This window comes from Callorhinchus milii, unplaced genomic scaffold (genome assembly GCF_018977255.1).
Source record: "Callorhinchus milii isolate IMCB2004 unplaced genomic scaffold, IMCB_Cmil_1.0 Scaffold3, whole genome shotgun sequence".
Lineage (NCBI taxonomy): Eukaryota > Metazoa > Chordata > Chondrichthyes > Chimaeriformes > Callorhinchidae > Callorhinchus > Callorhinchus milii.
In genome coordinates, this window is record NW_024704744.1 from 3344094 (window position 1) to 3358773 (window position 14680).

The 14680-nt window shown below is 45.7% G+C and overlaps 1 protein-coding gene across 1 annotated transcript in view; it reads right to left on the reverse strand.

Annotated features, from left to right (window-relative positions):
• The window catches only part of LOC103185594 (regulating synaptic membrane exocytosis protein 1), a 229299-nt gene that overhangs the window by 50602 nt on the left and 164017 nt on the right, over nucleotides 1-14680 (reverse strand). Inside the window, exons 21-25 of the mRNA XM_042332866.1 lie at nucleotides 12478-12567; nucleotides 8277-8339; nucleotides 4626-4685; nucleotides 1735-1844; nucleotides 492-604 (exon numbers count right to left, since the gene is read on the reverse strand). Of these exons, the coding sequence (XP_042188800.1) occupies nucleotides 492-604; nucleotides 1735-1844; nucleotides 4626-4685; nucleotides 8277-8339; nucleotides 12478-12567 (436 nt within the window). The remainder of the gene's footprint in view (nucleotides 1-491; nucleotides 605-1734; nucleotides 1845-4625; nucleotides 4686-8276; nucleotides 8340-12477; nucleotides 12568-14680) is intronic.

The following is a 14680-nucleotide window of genomic DNA, read 5'->3' on the forward strand; positions in this document are numbered from 1 at the left end:
GGGATGCAGGAATAGAGTTCCAGTGGAAAGAGGATTCACTGTCAAATCACTTTATTAACGATAATAATAATCCTTGCATTTGATATAGCCCTCTATCACGACATTGAGACACCTCAAAGTGCTTCACATGATGCACAGTAAAGTGGATTGACTGCGTATTTTGTGTTGGCAAAATAAGGCAGCTAGTTGCACACAGCAGTGCCCCACAAACAGCCAATTTTATTTGGGGGGTTGTTGGCCTGGACACAGGGAGGAAAAAACTCTCTTCTCTTTTCAAACAGTGGCGATTTGATAAGGTGCTATATCAAATGCAAGGATTATTATTATGAACAGGGGAATCCCGTTTAGCTATGCTGCTCCGTTATGCACATCATCTTTGGAAAGCGCTTTGATAAGGATTGCTCTATCTAGGAGCTATCCAGGAACATCACTCCGTACAGTGTTTGTGCGTGAGTGTAGGTTGCTGCACACTCAGTGTAGAGGATCCTCACCTTGATGTATTGCTCTCGCTCCTGCTCTTGGCTGGACCCTGAGCCCATGCACTGTTTGTTGGGATGCATTTTCATCTTCATCTGTTTCGCCCGCTGCTCTGCTGCTCGGCTGACTGTGGAGACAGGCAAGGAGATGTACCTGAGAGCACATACGCACATATCCCTGCGAAGCTTCCTTTCCAAATACCTGTGTCACTGTTTATCTGGTGCCTGAGTCACTCTCTGTGCCGTTGCTTAAACCAGAAGCTTTCAGGCAGGACCTGGAAATGCAGACCAGTCATTGGGGGCAAGGAATCATCCCACTCCAGCTCCCGTTAACCCAAGCCAAAGCTAGAGTGATCCTAGCTGGACAAGCAGCGGGAAAGCTGGCCAGACAGCAATACCAAAGGCAGGCTTTGTGGTTTTAGCTGGTTAGACTCCAGCAGTTACCCCAACGCACACTCTGGGGTCCCCAAGCCTTGGCTTTGACCAAACTGTGCCTAATACCTTTCCGGAATTAGGTAAGCAGGATGCATCCCTCCAGGAAGAGAGTTTGCATTCCATTCCGACAATCGATCTCTAGGATTTCCATGTGTAGGTGGGAGGCATGGAAATCTCAGCTTGGTTTGGATACTCTTAAGCATGTTGATGGTTTTCCACATGTGTCAGACACCCGGCTGACCAAAAAAAGGCTTTCACAAGTGTGAAAAATATACATTTGTAGAAAGTGCTGGCTCAATGGTACTTTGCCGAGGTATTGATGGCTGTTAAATCGACTCCGCTGAAATAATCAGCTACAATTAATGGAACGCACAAACCTAAACTCAGAGCGATGAGAACATAGAGGTGAAATATTGATGAGAGCGAGTCTGGTAGCAGAGTGGTCCAGGAGTGTGTCTGCAGTCACAGTGCTCATTGCCTGTTTGATGAGCGTTCCTTGCGAGCATAAATTCTGCTCCATAAAACAATACGAGTTCACTCTGCGACTGACTGCTTACATTATTTAATAACAAGCGTGTGTCTGTGATCCAAGGCACCGCTGCTTGTAAAATTTAATCATAATGCGGATTCGCAGACGAAGACTTGGCCGAATTCCAGGTCTCTTGTGAATTACTGTGAAGTCGCAGTCTAGGCTGATACTCCAGTGCAGTGCTGGGGGTGGCGGAGGGCGTTATAAACTCTATCCTTATGTTTGTAACAAGCCGTCAGCCTTGAGCTGCCCCACCACGCTCATAATGGGGCCCGTTTGCTCTCTCTCCCTTACCTTGGTCCACACTGCTTTTGCTCGGAACCTGTGGGAGCTGTCTTCCCCTGCGGCCAGAGACCGGGGTCCCTGTTGGCGATGACTGGACTGAACTCCCTTGTTGGTGTGCCCTGCAATTACAGGAGGACAGAATGTGAGAGGTTACTGCTGTGGCCTTGGAAAAACATGCATCATCTACATCAATAATCTATGGAACTCTCTGCCTCAGTCTCTCCGCCTCGAACCTCTTTATCTTCCTTTAAATCACACCATAAGATTTACCTCTTCAACCACACCTAAAGTCACCTCCTTGAGTGACCCACAGATGTGAGTGCTACCAACTGAGTTGAAACAGCAAAAAAAATCTTGTGGTTCAGCCTACGGTTTAATTGTATCTTGAAGTTGTAATAAACAATATAATAATCCTATTATTTTGTTTGATACAACATCATATCACGTCATCGAGACGTCTCAAAGCGCTACACGAGATTTTACTGTGAAGTGTAGTGACTGTGTATCACGTTGAAATCCCGCCACAGTGTCTCCTCCACCCTTCTTCTGTTTTCTCCGACTACTGCAGCAACCTGGCCATTCCCTTTGCTCAGCAAACGTTGAGACGTCTTCCTGATGTCTCCTCACACCAACTCTTGAGCACAATGGTTGGCCACCGTTAGTCATCATCAATACTCCAACGGCCACAATTGATAACGGCCACTATTAATACTCAACCACCATGATACTCAATAAGCACCATTAATACTCAAAAAACATCATTTATGCTCAACAACCACCATTGATAATGGCCACTATTAATACTGAACAACTGCCAATGTTACTCAATGAGCCTAAACAATGGCCTCCATTAATACTCAAAAATCACCATTGACAACAGCCACTGTTAGTTCTCAATAACCGTTATTAATACTCAACAACCGCCAATGAAACTCAACAGCCACCATTAATACTCGCACGCCATCATTAAGCCTCAACAGTCATTAATACTCAACAACCGCCCTTGATGACAGGCACAGTTAATACTCACCACCATTGATACTCAACAACCGACATTAATATTCACAATCGCCAATTCTACAGCTACATGGAAACCGTTTTAATGCGATTTGGGGATTGGGGAAAAAATGGTGCTTGATAAAACAGGAATATAAAATGTTGGCAAAACATGCCTCAAACCTGGATCGGACCCAAATAGTGCAGTGCAGTCAGACTGGGGAGTGGGGAGGGGAAGAAGGGAGTGTCACACCTGCTCGGTATTTAGAAAAGACTAGAAAAATACAAGCTAACGATAAGATGTACAAATATTATTGAATCTGTTATGAAACACTGGACGTTTCACCCCCAATTCTCATTACACACAGAGAAAAGGGCAAAGGCTACAGACTACAGGGAAACCAAAGCATTATTATAGGGGAGCTGCATTACTGAATCACATAGCAAGCCGGGGCACTCTACACTAAGTACTAAAGGAGGGCAAGGCTGGGACAGACACCAACAGTGTGCAGCACATGTAATAGCACCTTGCGGACAGTGGAGATGGTGGTGTTGGGCCTGCAGGCACTAGCTGGTGGCCACAGCAGGTGGGTCTAATACTAGAGTATTCACTCAAACCTGAGTCAGTACGTTGTCTCCCTTTAACGCCCAGCTGCTCAGGCTTACTCAGGCTCGGTAGCTCCCGCCTATTGCCAATTGGAAGCACCCTACAACAACAACAACAACCAAAGTCCTCTTACTCTAGTGAGAGAAAGCTAGATATGCACATGAGGGAGAAGGGAATTGAAGGGTGTGGGAAGGATTAAGGAATGGGTGTAGACACCATCATGGACTGGTTGGGCTGAATTATCTGTTTCCGTTTTTTTTTCCATTTTTTCATGCAAAGGGCAGTGGAAATCTGGTGCTCTCTCTCCCAAAATGCTATCGATGCTGGACCCATTCAAATTTTTAAGACTGATAGATTTTTGTTAGGTCAGGGTATCAAGGAATATGGGACAGGGCAGGTAATTGGAGTTGAGGTACAAGTCAGCCATGATCTAATAGAATGGCGGAACAGGCTCGAGGGGCCGAATGACCTACTCCTCCTGTTCCTATGTTCTGTGCTTTGCATTCTATGCAAAATCTACGTAACTTGCACTTACCTGGTTTGAATGTCTCAGGGTGCTTTACAGAGATCAGGAAGGAGAGGAGGGAGAATTTAAGTGTTTTGATCAGAAGCGCGGTCAGAGAGTTAGGGTTTTGAAGTCAGGCAGAAAAGACGCATGTTGAAGGGATTTGGGGAGAGATTTTCAGTGACTGCTATATATTAAGATTCATAATCGTTATCAGTTGCATTCTAGCAGAGAAGTCTGCCATCACCAGCACAAGATAGGTCAGAAAACGAAACATTGGGTAGGAAAACATGACAGTATCTGACCAGGTGCCCTGCGTAATAATAATAATAATCCTTGCATTTGATATAGCGCCTTATCACGTTGTTGAGAGTCTCAAAGTGCTTCACCGAATATAATGTAAAGTGAATTAACTGGATATTTTGTGGGCGAAACTCGACAGCCAGTTGCACACAGCAGCGTCCCACAAACAGTCATTGATTGAGCGACAAAAGTGTTTATTTATTTTATTTTTAAAGGGATTATTACCCCAGGAAAGCGATCCACTAATTGACTAACAACCAGGTTCCTACTTACCACTAAGTAAACAGAGATGTGTGGAGTAAGGAAACTTGCCTCAGGTTTTGTCGGGCCTGGGAATCGAACCCGGGTACTCTCGCGTGTGAGGGAGTGCATTAACCGATACGATACAGGATTATATGCCACGTGAAGGGCACTTGGCCAATATTTGTACAGCGCAACCTGGCCAAAGCAGCCCCAGTAATCTCATGTAGTAGCGCCTTCTGCAGTTACCTTGTCGATTGCTGGCCAGCCTTCCTGTCCCGGCTCCCAGTTCGGCTCAACTCCGGCATGCTGTGGGCAAAGACCACAAAGGTGAAAAGTCCTGCCAGCAGTGTGAAGGGGGAGGGAGGGCTTGAAAGGGGGTAAAGGTGAAAGAGAGGTAAGGGAGAAACTAGACAATCAGTTCACAGATGTGTCAAGTGTAGCTGATACTAAAATAAAGAAAAGCTTGTAGTTAAAAGAGAAACAGGAGGAAATGAGAATTCAGAGTCTTCAAAGCCAAAACTCTCTGAACTGATAAGAATAATCAATAAAGTGAAGAGGAAAAAAACAACACAACTTGCATTTATACACAGTGACGAGGTTGGACCCAGAGCGAGGGAGAAGTGACTTGAGGCACAGTAAATGAGGTAGATTTTACCGTGAGATTTATCATAATAATCTTTGCATTTGATACAGAGCCTTAACACGTTGTTGAGACGCTGCAAAGCGCTTCACAGAATATATTATGAAGTGGATTGACTGTATTTTGTGGGCGAAACGCGGCAGTCAATTGCGCACAGCAGTGTCCCACAAAGAGTCATGGATTGAGTGACCACATTATTTATTTATTTGAAGAGATTATTACCCCCAGAAAGCAATCCGCCAATCGACTAACAACCGGGTTCCTACTTACTTCTAGGTAAACGGGTGTGCAAAGTAAGGAAACTTGCCTAAAGTTTTGCTCCACCAGTAACTGCACCTGGGTCCTCTCACTTGCGAGGAGAGTGCCCTAACCAGTAAGCTACAGGACTCCATTTAAAGGAAGATAAAGATGGGGCGAGGTGCAGAGGTAGAGACAGAGAGCACAAGCCCAATCTGCAGGGTAAATCATCATTCCTGCTTATCTTGCTGTATAGTTGCATAGGCTTGAAATCTCTACTGTAAGTCCTGTCATAGCTATTATTTTCTTAAAATTTAACATCTTTCAGAATTGTAGAGATTTTCAAATCCAGTCTTAATCTGCAAGATGTTCTTTTTTTTAAGAACTATATTCGAATTTAAGGCCGTTACTTTGATCAATCAGGTGTCTGACAAACGGGGAAACCCATCACCATGTTTAAGAGTATCCAAATCAGATAAGCACACTACCTACATATGGGAATTTCCCAGTGTCTGGAATAGATTGCATTCTCTCTCCCCATAGGGACATATCCTGTTTAGCTAATTCCAAGTAGTGTTAAGCGCTGAATGTCATTCAGAATGGGTTGGGTGGGGGTGGGAAGTACATTGAATAATAATAGTAAATAATAATCCTTTTGATATATTGACATAGCGTCTTATCAGATTGTTAAAACGTTTCAAAGCGCTTCACAGAATAAATATATTGTAAAGTGGATTGATTGTGTATTTTGTGGGCCAAACAAAACAACCAATTGCACACAGCAGTGTCCCACAAACAGTCAGAGGCTTTTTTTACGCTGTTAAATTGATGTGGCATGCAAGAAGTGACATCAGCAGTGCTCATTATACAGCGTACGGGAAGTGACATCAATCTGCAGAAGGGGTTATATCTGTAGTAAATGGACGCTTGGAAAAAAAAGAGATTTGATGAGAGAGAGAGAGTGAGTTAGAACAGGAGGCTCATGTGGAGAAAAATGCCAAAACCGACTTGATGGGCCCAATGGCCTGTTTCGGTGCCGGAACATTCTACCATTCTAGGAACACTTCACTTGAAACAACACGAGGGAAATAAAATAGTTGACACATCGCACACGCACACAAAGGCAAAGGCAAATGGCAACAGGTTGTCTTACACTTCAAAAAGCTTCCCAGCCAATTCTTCACTAGAACAACAACAGATTGATTTGTGTAGCACCTTTCACATCGGGAGGATGTTCCAAAGTGCTGGACAGTTGAGGGTTTGCACCCAAGCTGAGCGTTGGATTGGGCGGGGAGGGGGAGGGGGGCGGCAAGGGTGGTGGGAAATGATGACCAAAAACACTTTCAAAGAGGGAGGTCTTGAGATGGACATTGAAGGAGGCAAGGAAGGGACTCATAGATGAAGTTTCAGGGAATGGGAAGACAGGCTGATGATGGACAGGGATGCCTGCTGAGCAAAGGGAGCAGGTTGGTTGGTAGAAGGTCACTGAGGTAGGGTGGGGCAAGACTGAACTCAAATGGAATTTGAGGAACCAGGCTCTGATAAAATAAATCATAATAAATCTTTACATTTGATACAGCACCTTCCACGTCGTGAGGAAGTGCTTCACAGGATTCCCCTGTAAAGCGCAAGGACTATGTATTTTGTAGGTGAACGAGGCAGCCAATTTGCACACAGCAATGTCCCACGAAACAACAATGACGTGAATGAACAATTTTTACAATTGCTGGGATTGCTGGCCAGGACACAGAGCAAGAGAGAGAAACTCACTTCTCTATTCGAATAGTGCCACAGGATCTTTACCACCTTATCCGAAGGACGGCACCTCTGACAGTACAGCACTCCCCAGCACTGCATTGGAGTGTCAGCCCAGATTTTGCAATTCCATGTCCTCACATGGGCCTTGAACCCACAACCTTCTGACTCAGAGACAAGAGGGTTACCGACTGAGCCAGGTTCAGGCCAGGATGAAATACAGTGAAACATGAGACCATTTCCATTTCTCTTTCATTCTACATCACGGGGCAAACAGCCAGGAAAGAGCTATTGCCATTTGCCTTGGTTGAAAGCAAGCTCTAACCCTATTAGTGGGAGATTCCTTATGCCCCCCCCCCCCCCCACCACCACCTCCCCCACCATTGTTTTCCAGTGGGCTCCAGGCACCATTAGGGTTAGAGTTCGAAGGCACTGTTTGTACACCATGTAACAGCCGACACCAAAGCCCAGTGGCAAATCAGGAAGACGAAATGCATTCAGTCACCTTACACCCCAATCTCCATACCTGCCCGAGCCAGACTCACTACTCAAGGCTCTGTCCAGGCCACACTGTCTTTCTAAGGGTCTAAGGAATCTTCGACTAATAACAAAAAACATTTCAAATCAAAATTTAACAGAAACAAGGCAGACAGTTGCGCACAGCAGTGTCCTACAAACAGCCATGGAGTGAGAGAATTTTCTGGCCAGGACACGGGCAGAGAGAAACTCTCTTCCCTTTATGAGTAGTTCCATGGGATCTTTAACGTCCACCTTGGTTTAACGTCTCATCTGAAGGAAGGCACTTCCAACAATGCGACACTACCACCCTCCCACCCCACCCCCAAGCACGTCTCAATGCACTTCACAGAATACATTGTAAAGTGTAGTGACTGTATTTTGTGGGCGAAACACGACAGCCAATTGTGCACAGCAATGGTCCACAAACAGTCGTGGGTTGAGTGACCAATTTTTTTTTGTTGTTTTTTGAAGGGAAGAGGACCCCCAGAAAGCAGCCCACCATTCAACTACCAAACTGGTTCCTAGTTACTGCTGAGAAAACAGGGGCATGTGGAGTCAGAAAACTTTCCGAAGATTTTGCCCTGCCCTGGAATCAAACCCGGGTCCTCCTGCTTGTGAGGGTAGCATGCTACCCACTACACTACGGGACTCCACAAATCATAGCTGCTCTTGGTTTTAATGAGGCAATTGGAATGCGTCACTTGAGTTGTCGTTGGTTTCCTGCGCTCTGTTGCGTTCTGTCCTACCTTTCAGTCCCAGACGCGGTGCACTTTCTACCCTGCTTGTGGCTGCCGGACCTCTCCAAGGTCCTGAACGTGACCGGAGCAGGAGAACGTGAGAAAGGGAGGCGGTGTGGGGGAGGGGGATAAGGGAAAGAGAGAGAGAGAGAGAAAGAGAGAGAGAGAAATCAGAACCAAATAAGGTGCTGAGATTAAAGATTAAATGTTTAGCAACAGCGGCCATTAATGACTGTAAGCAGAAAAATGCTTTTCATTCTGTCAAATGATAATAATCCCTGCATTTGAGATAGCGCTTTATCAAGTAATTGAGACGTCTTCAAAACGCTACTGTAAAGTTGATTGATTGTATATTTTGTGGGTGAAACGCGGCAGCCGATTGCACACAGCAGTGTCCCACAATCAGTCGTGGATTGAGTGAGCAAGTTATTATTTATTTACATATTTATTTTAGAAGGTATTATTACCCCCAGAAAGCGATCCGCCAATTGACCAACAACCGGTTTCCTACTTCCTGATAGGGAAACAGAGGCTTGTTGAGTAAAGAAACTCGCCTAAGGTTTTGCCCCACCTGGGAACCGAACCTGGATCCTCTTGCTTGTGAGACGAATGCTCTCAATCCCTGAGTGTTTGTGGGACACTGCTGTGCGCAATTGGCTGCCACATTTCGCCAACAAAATATACAGTCAATCCACTTTACACTATATTCTGGGAAGAGCTTTGAGATGACCCCTTCAAAAATGTGGTAAGCATCAAATCCAAGGATTATTATTAGTAGTAGTAGTACTGTCCTCGAGTGTCATTCTCGAATGTGTTCTCAAGGTCCCGAGCAGGGGAATTGAACCAACATTCTGATTTAGAGGCCCGTACGCTAATAGCTGATACCTAACTTGTGGCACCTATGGGGAAAGGAGGGCAAAAGGAAAGCAACATTGTAGAGAAATAAAAATCAGTGTATTCTTTGTCTAAGATGGTCAGGCTTCAGTGAATGGTTTCCAATTCTGTGGTATAATATTGCATCGCATTGTCCTCATCAAAAGGTCTGAGTGTGTACATGTATGGTGTTCTCTGTGTGTGCGTATACACCCCCCCTAGCGTTGTGCCATTCTTTGTGCATATGCGTGTGTGAGTGTGTTTGGGTACACTTACTCTCAACACAGTCTCATTCTGTATGTGTGTGTAAGTGTCTGTGTGTGTGTGTGTGAATACACGGCTCCCAGTCGTGTCCCATTTATTTGTGCCACAGAAATTGGACAAGGATACATTCATGTCGCATACCGTGATTTCCCCCAAAGTCTTTCTCAGTAACTTAGACAATATTCCACCTAAACATTCACTGTAAAGGCGATGGGCACTGAAGTTCTGTTTCTATCTGTTGCAACCAGCTTCAGAGGCCGCTGGTAACCTTGCCATTACATCTAACCAACCACGCCGGGTCAGATCAGGTGACCTACTAATCAGGGGTTTATTTCACTCTCTCACACACACACACACACACAAATATACAGGTTATACACATCACATACAACAAAAACAACTTGCATTTATATAGCGCCCCTCAGGCAGGGTAGCATCCCAAAGCGCTAACATACAAACATTCACACACAGGCACACATACAAACACTACACATATATATATACATACACACACATACATAAACACCTATAATAATAATCCTTGCAATTGTTATAGCACCTTATCCCGTCTTCAAGACATCTCAAAGTGCTTCACAGAATATCCAGTAAAGTGAATTGACTGTATCTTCTGTAGGCGAAACATGGCAGCCAATTGCGCACAGCAGTATCCCACAAACAGTCGTGGATTAAGTGATCAATTTATTATTTATTTTTGAAGGAATTATTATCCCCGGAAAAGTGATCTGCCAATCGACTAACAACTCGATTCCTACTTACTGCTAGATAAATAGAGTTGTGTGGAGTAAGGAAACTTGCCCAACATTTTGCCCTGCCGGGAATCGAACCCAGGTCTCTCGCCTGTGAGGCGAGTGCTCTAACCACTGAGCTACAGGACTCCATATATACAATATATACACATACATACACGCATAGTATGTGCAGTATTTTAGCGTTAAACATACATACACAGATATATATGAAATACTTGAAGGAAGTTACAATTTTAAGGATGTAGGATGGTGGGGCCAAATTGCCTGATCAAACTGTGTTCTTTTTGCAAAGGGAATAGATAGCATAGGACATAGTGTTCACACAGACAGAGTGGGGCAGTGCCAGACTAGGCGCTGTGTACACACACACACACACAGACAGACAGAATAGGACAGTGCTGGGAGCACTAATATACAACAACAACAAATTACATTTATATGGCACCTTTCACATCGGGAGGATGTCCAAAGGCACTGGAAAGCTTGGGGTTGGGATCAGGAGAGGTGGAGGGCAGAGGCGGTAGGGGTAGGAAGGTGACCAAAGGTGCGGTCATAAAGGAGGGTCTTGAGTCGGGCCTTGAAGGAGGCAAGGGAAGGGTCGAGGCAAAGGGACTGTGGGATGGTGTTCCAAATGGTGGGGACAGAGAGGCTACTGGCCTGACCGTGGATGGTGGTGCGGACGATGTGGAGCAGGCCATAGTCCGCTGAGTGAAGGGAGAGGACAGGTCGGTATGGAGCACACACACACACACACACACACACACACAGAACAAGTGGGGCAAAGGCCATACATTTTGTAGCAATGATTAATAAAAATGAACAGGTCTGTTTAAGGTCTCATGGTGAGCTCAGCATCACATTAGGAACCTGCTTCAGCATTAACGACAAGCGAATCAATAACACAGGAGCTATCTGATAATGAAAGCTTAATTAGTGACATAAATCTGAAAATGTCTCAGCGATTCTGTCAGGAAACCTTCCAGCCCTGATTACCTTTACCTGTATCACAGAATCAGTGAGACGTTCGGTTATTAAACTGAGACAAAACTCTGCCGCCCGTGTCCTCACCCGTACCAGGCTCTGTACCCCCATCGCTCCAGTCCTTGGCTCCCTGTTGCAGAACGGATCGATTTCAAGATCCCTCCATGGCCTTGCCCCTTCCTGCCTCAGTGACCTGCTAACCCTTTATCAACCTGTCCGCTCCCTCTGCTCAGCAGGGTCCGGACTGCTCCACGTCCTCCACCTGTCCCGCCCCACCATCGGCAGTCGGGCCTTGGCACAGTGACTGACACAGTCTCTAACAGGCACCGACACAATGATGAATACAGCGAGTGACACAAGGAATGGCACAGCCCATCAACATAACCACTGATACAGCGACTGACACGCAACTGACACAGTCACTGACAAGGCATAGGAACGTTGATTAACTCGACCACTGACACAACGACTGACATGACAGCCAACACAGCGACTGACACAGCGACTGAGACAACCACCAACACAGCTGCAGACACAACTTCCTCCGATCACACAGAGAGGGTATGGCACACAAATGGAACGCAAAAGGTTAACAAAACGTCCCGTCGTGTACGGGAACACATTTACAAACGCTTTGAAAGCACAAATCCAACTTGGGACTAAATCGCGGTATTTCCTCCATGTCTTTTCTTAACATAGAATCCCATTAGAATTCCTTTGGAAGCATTCGGAGCAGAGACCCCTTGGAATGCGGGATGTGGCGGGGAACGGAAAGAGAGGGCAAAGAACGATGACGTGATGCGCTTCCAGCAACTGGATGGAGCTTCCATTTGCTCAGTCTACGAATCAGATTCCTCATTGTGGAACTGATGTGAACAAATAATGATAATAATAATCCTTGCATTTGACATAGCGCCTTATCATGTTGAGACGTCTCAAAGCACTTCACTGTAAAGTGAACTGACTTTGTGTTTTGTGGCCGAAACGCAGCAGCCAATTGCGCACGGTAATGTCCCACAAACAGCCACGGAGTGAGGGACCAATTTTAATTAGGGGGATTGTTGGCCAAGACACCAGGAGAGAGAAAAACTCCCTCCTCTATTTGAATAGTGCCAATGGGATCTTTAACATCTACCTGAACAGGCACAGACGGGACCTTGATTTACGTCTCATCTGAAGGACGGGATTTGAAGCTGTTCTTTTCTAAATACCGCAATTTAGAGCCTGTTCTGCAATATCCTGGTCACTACAGAGACACGGAAACATCCATCGGCACAGATGACAAAGGATTGAAACAAAAAGAGAGAGAGGGTTGGATGTACCTTTCTCGTTCTGGTGACTGTAAACTAGTGTCAGGTCTCAAGCAGTTGGTGCTAGCACTCTTAGCTCTGTCAAGGGAGTGCTGCATTTCACTAATGCCAGTGCATGGTGTCCAAAGGTGGAAGAGAAAGAGGATAAGGGAGAGGAGAAAAACAAAGAAGGAATATAATGTTAGATCGTAAAATCATAAAGGCAATGCTCCTTCCCTTAACCAACAAAACAAAAACATGATACAGAACAGTTATGGTTTCAATCACTGAAGCGGACCAATGCTGGGGGTATGTGAAGGGTGGGGAAGGTGAGAGAGGGAGCAAAAAGGGTTAAAAGCGATTTCAGTCAAACCCCAAAAAAGGGCAAATAAAGTCTGTGGCAACAAACAGCAAAGCTTTGACAACCGCCTGCTGACGTTTCACTCCATACACCACTTAGGTTCACCCTTTCAAAGCGCTTTCAAAGCCCTCTGCAGCCTTGATCCTGCCTCCCTCTGTGACCTGCTAATTCCATACTGACCTGTCTGCTCCCACCGCTCGGAGGACTCTGGTTTGCTCCACGTCCCTCGCCCACCCCACAATCAGCGGTCGGGCTTTCAGCTTCTCTGTCCCCACCCTTTGGAACTCCACACAGTCCATTCGACCTCACCCCCTCCCTTGTCTCCTTCAAGGCACGTCTCAAGACATTTCCCAAATCACACTTTGTTTCTACCTGCCCAGGAATCAAACCCTGGTCCTCTTGCTTGCGAGGCGAGCACCCTAACCGCTACATTACGGGATTCCGCATGAGATGTTACCCAAGTGAAGGCGCTGTATAACTGCGAGTTGTTGTTGTATCTTTTCGTTACAATCTCAGACAGGCCAGGGCACCAGGACTGGAACGCACAGACTGAAGGTTTTGAACGGCAATCAATAGCAGGACAGAAACCAGGAAGTATTTCTTAATGGGGAGGGTCGACTAATAGCTGGAAGGAGTTTACCAGGACATATGGCTGAGACCAGGGCACTAGGAGACAGTTTGATGGAGTTCGAAGGGAAATTGCATGATAAACCAGGCACAAAAACAATGGTGTTTTTTTTAAGTAATTAGGTTCATAAATGGTTCATTTCATCCAGCAACACTGAGGCCAATTTCAGCAGCACTGAGCACTGACCCCATAACCAAAAACTCTTCTTACCCTGTTTTGGTTCAATGGCTCAAAAAGCCTCCCACAATTTACCCAGTGAAGTGAGGAAGCAATGTTGATGGTAACCATACTTACAGTACAATACAATTTACATTTACACAGAACCTTTCACGTCAGGAGGACGTCTCAAAGTGCTGTACACTGCTGGCTGGATCTGAGCTGGGTGAGAGCCAAGGGAGGCGTGGGGAGGGGGAAAATTACCAAATGGGGGAGGGAACAAGTCAGAGAGACTCCAGGCCTGAGTACTCGAGAACAGGCCATCCGGTGGTGGGCAGCAAGCAGGCTGGTGCTTGCTCCATCATGAGGTCTATTTGGTCAATTTAGGGTTTAGAGTTGCAATTTTTTTGGGGGGGTCAGCCGGGTGTCTGGCACATGCGGAAACCCATCATCGTGCTTAAGAGTCTCCAAACCAAACTGAGAATTCCATGCCTCCCACCTACATGTGGAAATCTCAAAGATAGATTGTTGGAATGGAATGTGCACTCTAATTCCAGAAAGTATTAGGTGCAGTTTGGCAAAGAACCAAGACGTGGGGACCCTAGAGTCCGGGTTGGGGTAACTGATGGAATCTAACCAGCTATAACACACATAGCTTGCCATTAATATTTCCCACTGCTTGTCCAGATAGGATCACCTTACCCATTAGGGCTTTGACTTGCAGGGTTAGCAAAATAACCATTTCAGGAGGCTGACACCAGGGAGTTTTTGTTTATTCAGAGGGTAATTAACAGATGGAACTGGTTGGTCGCAGAAGGGTGGTTAAGGCCAGGACACTGGGACTCATTTTATAAGCAGCTTGATGCTGTGATTAGGGGAACGGTAAGGTGAATGTTCTCGAGGGATGAGATCAGATGGGCCGTAGAGCCTTCTTCATCCTATCCAATCTTGCCTTTTGGGCCTTCTCTCTCTCCAGTCTTAAGTTAAGTAAGTTGATACAATACAGTTGAAGAAAACGCTCACTATAAACCCCAAAACAAGTCAAGAGATTCCTCTCCAGCGAACAAGACAATGACAACAGTGCCCAGAAA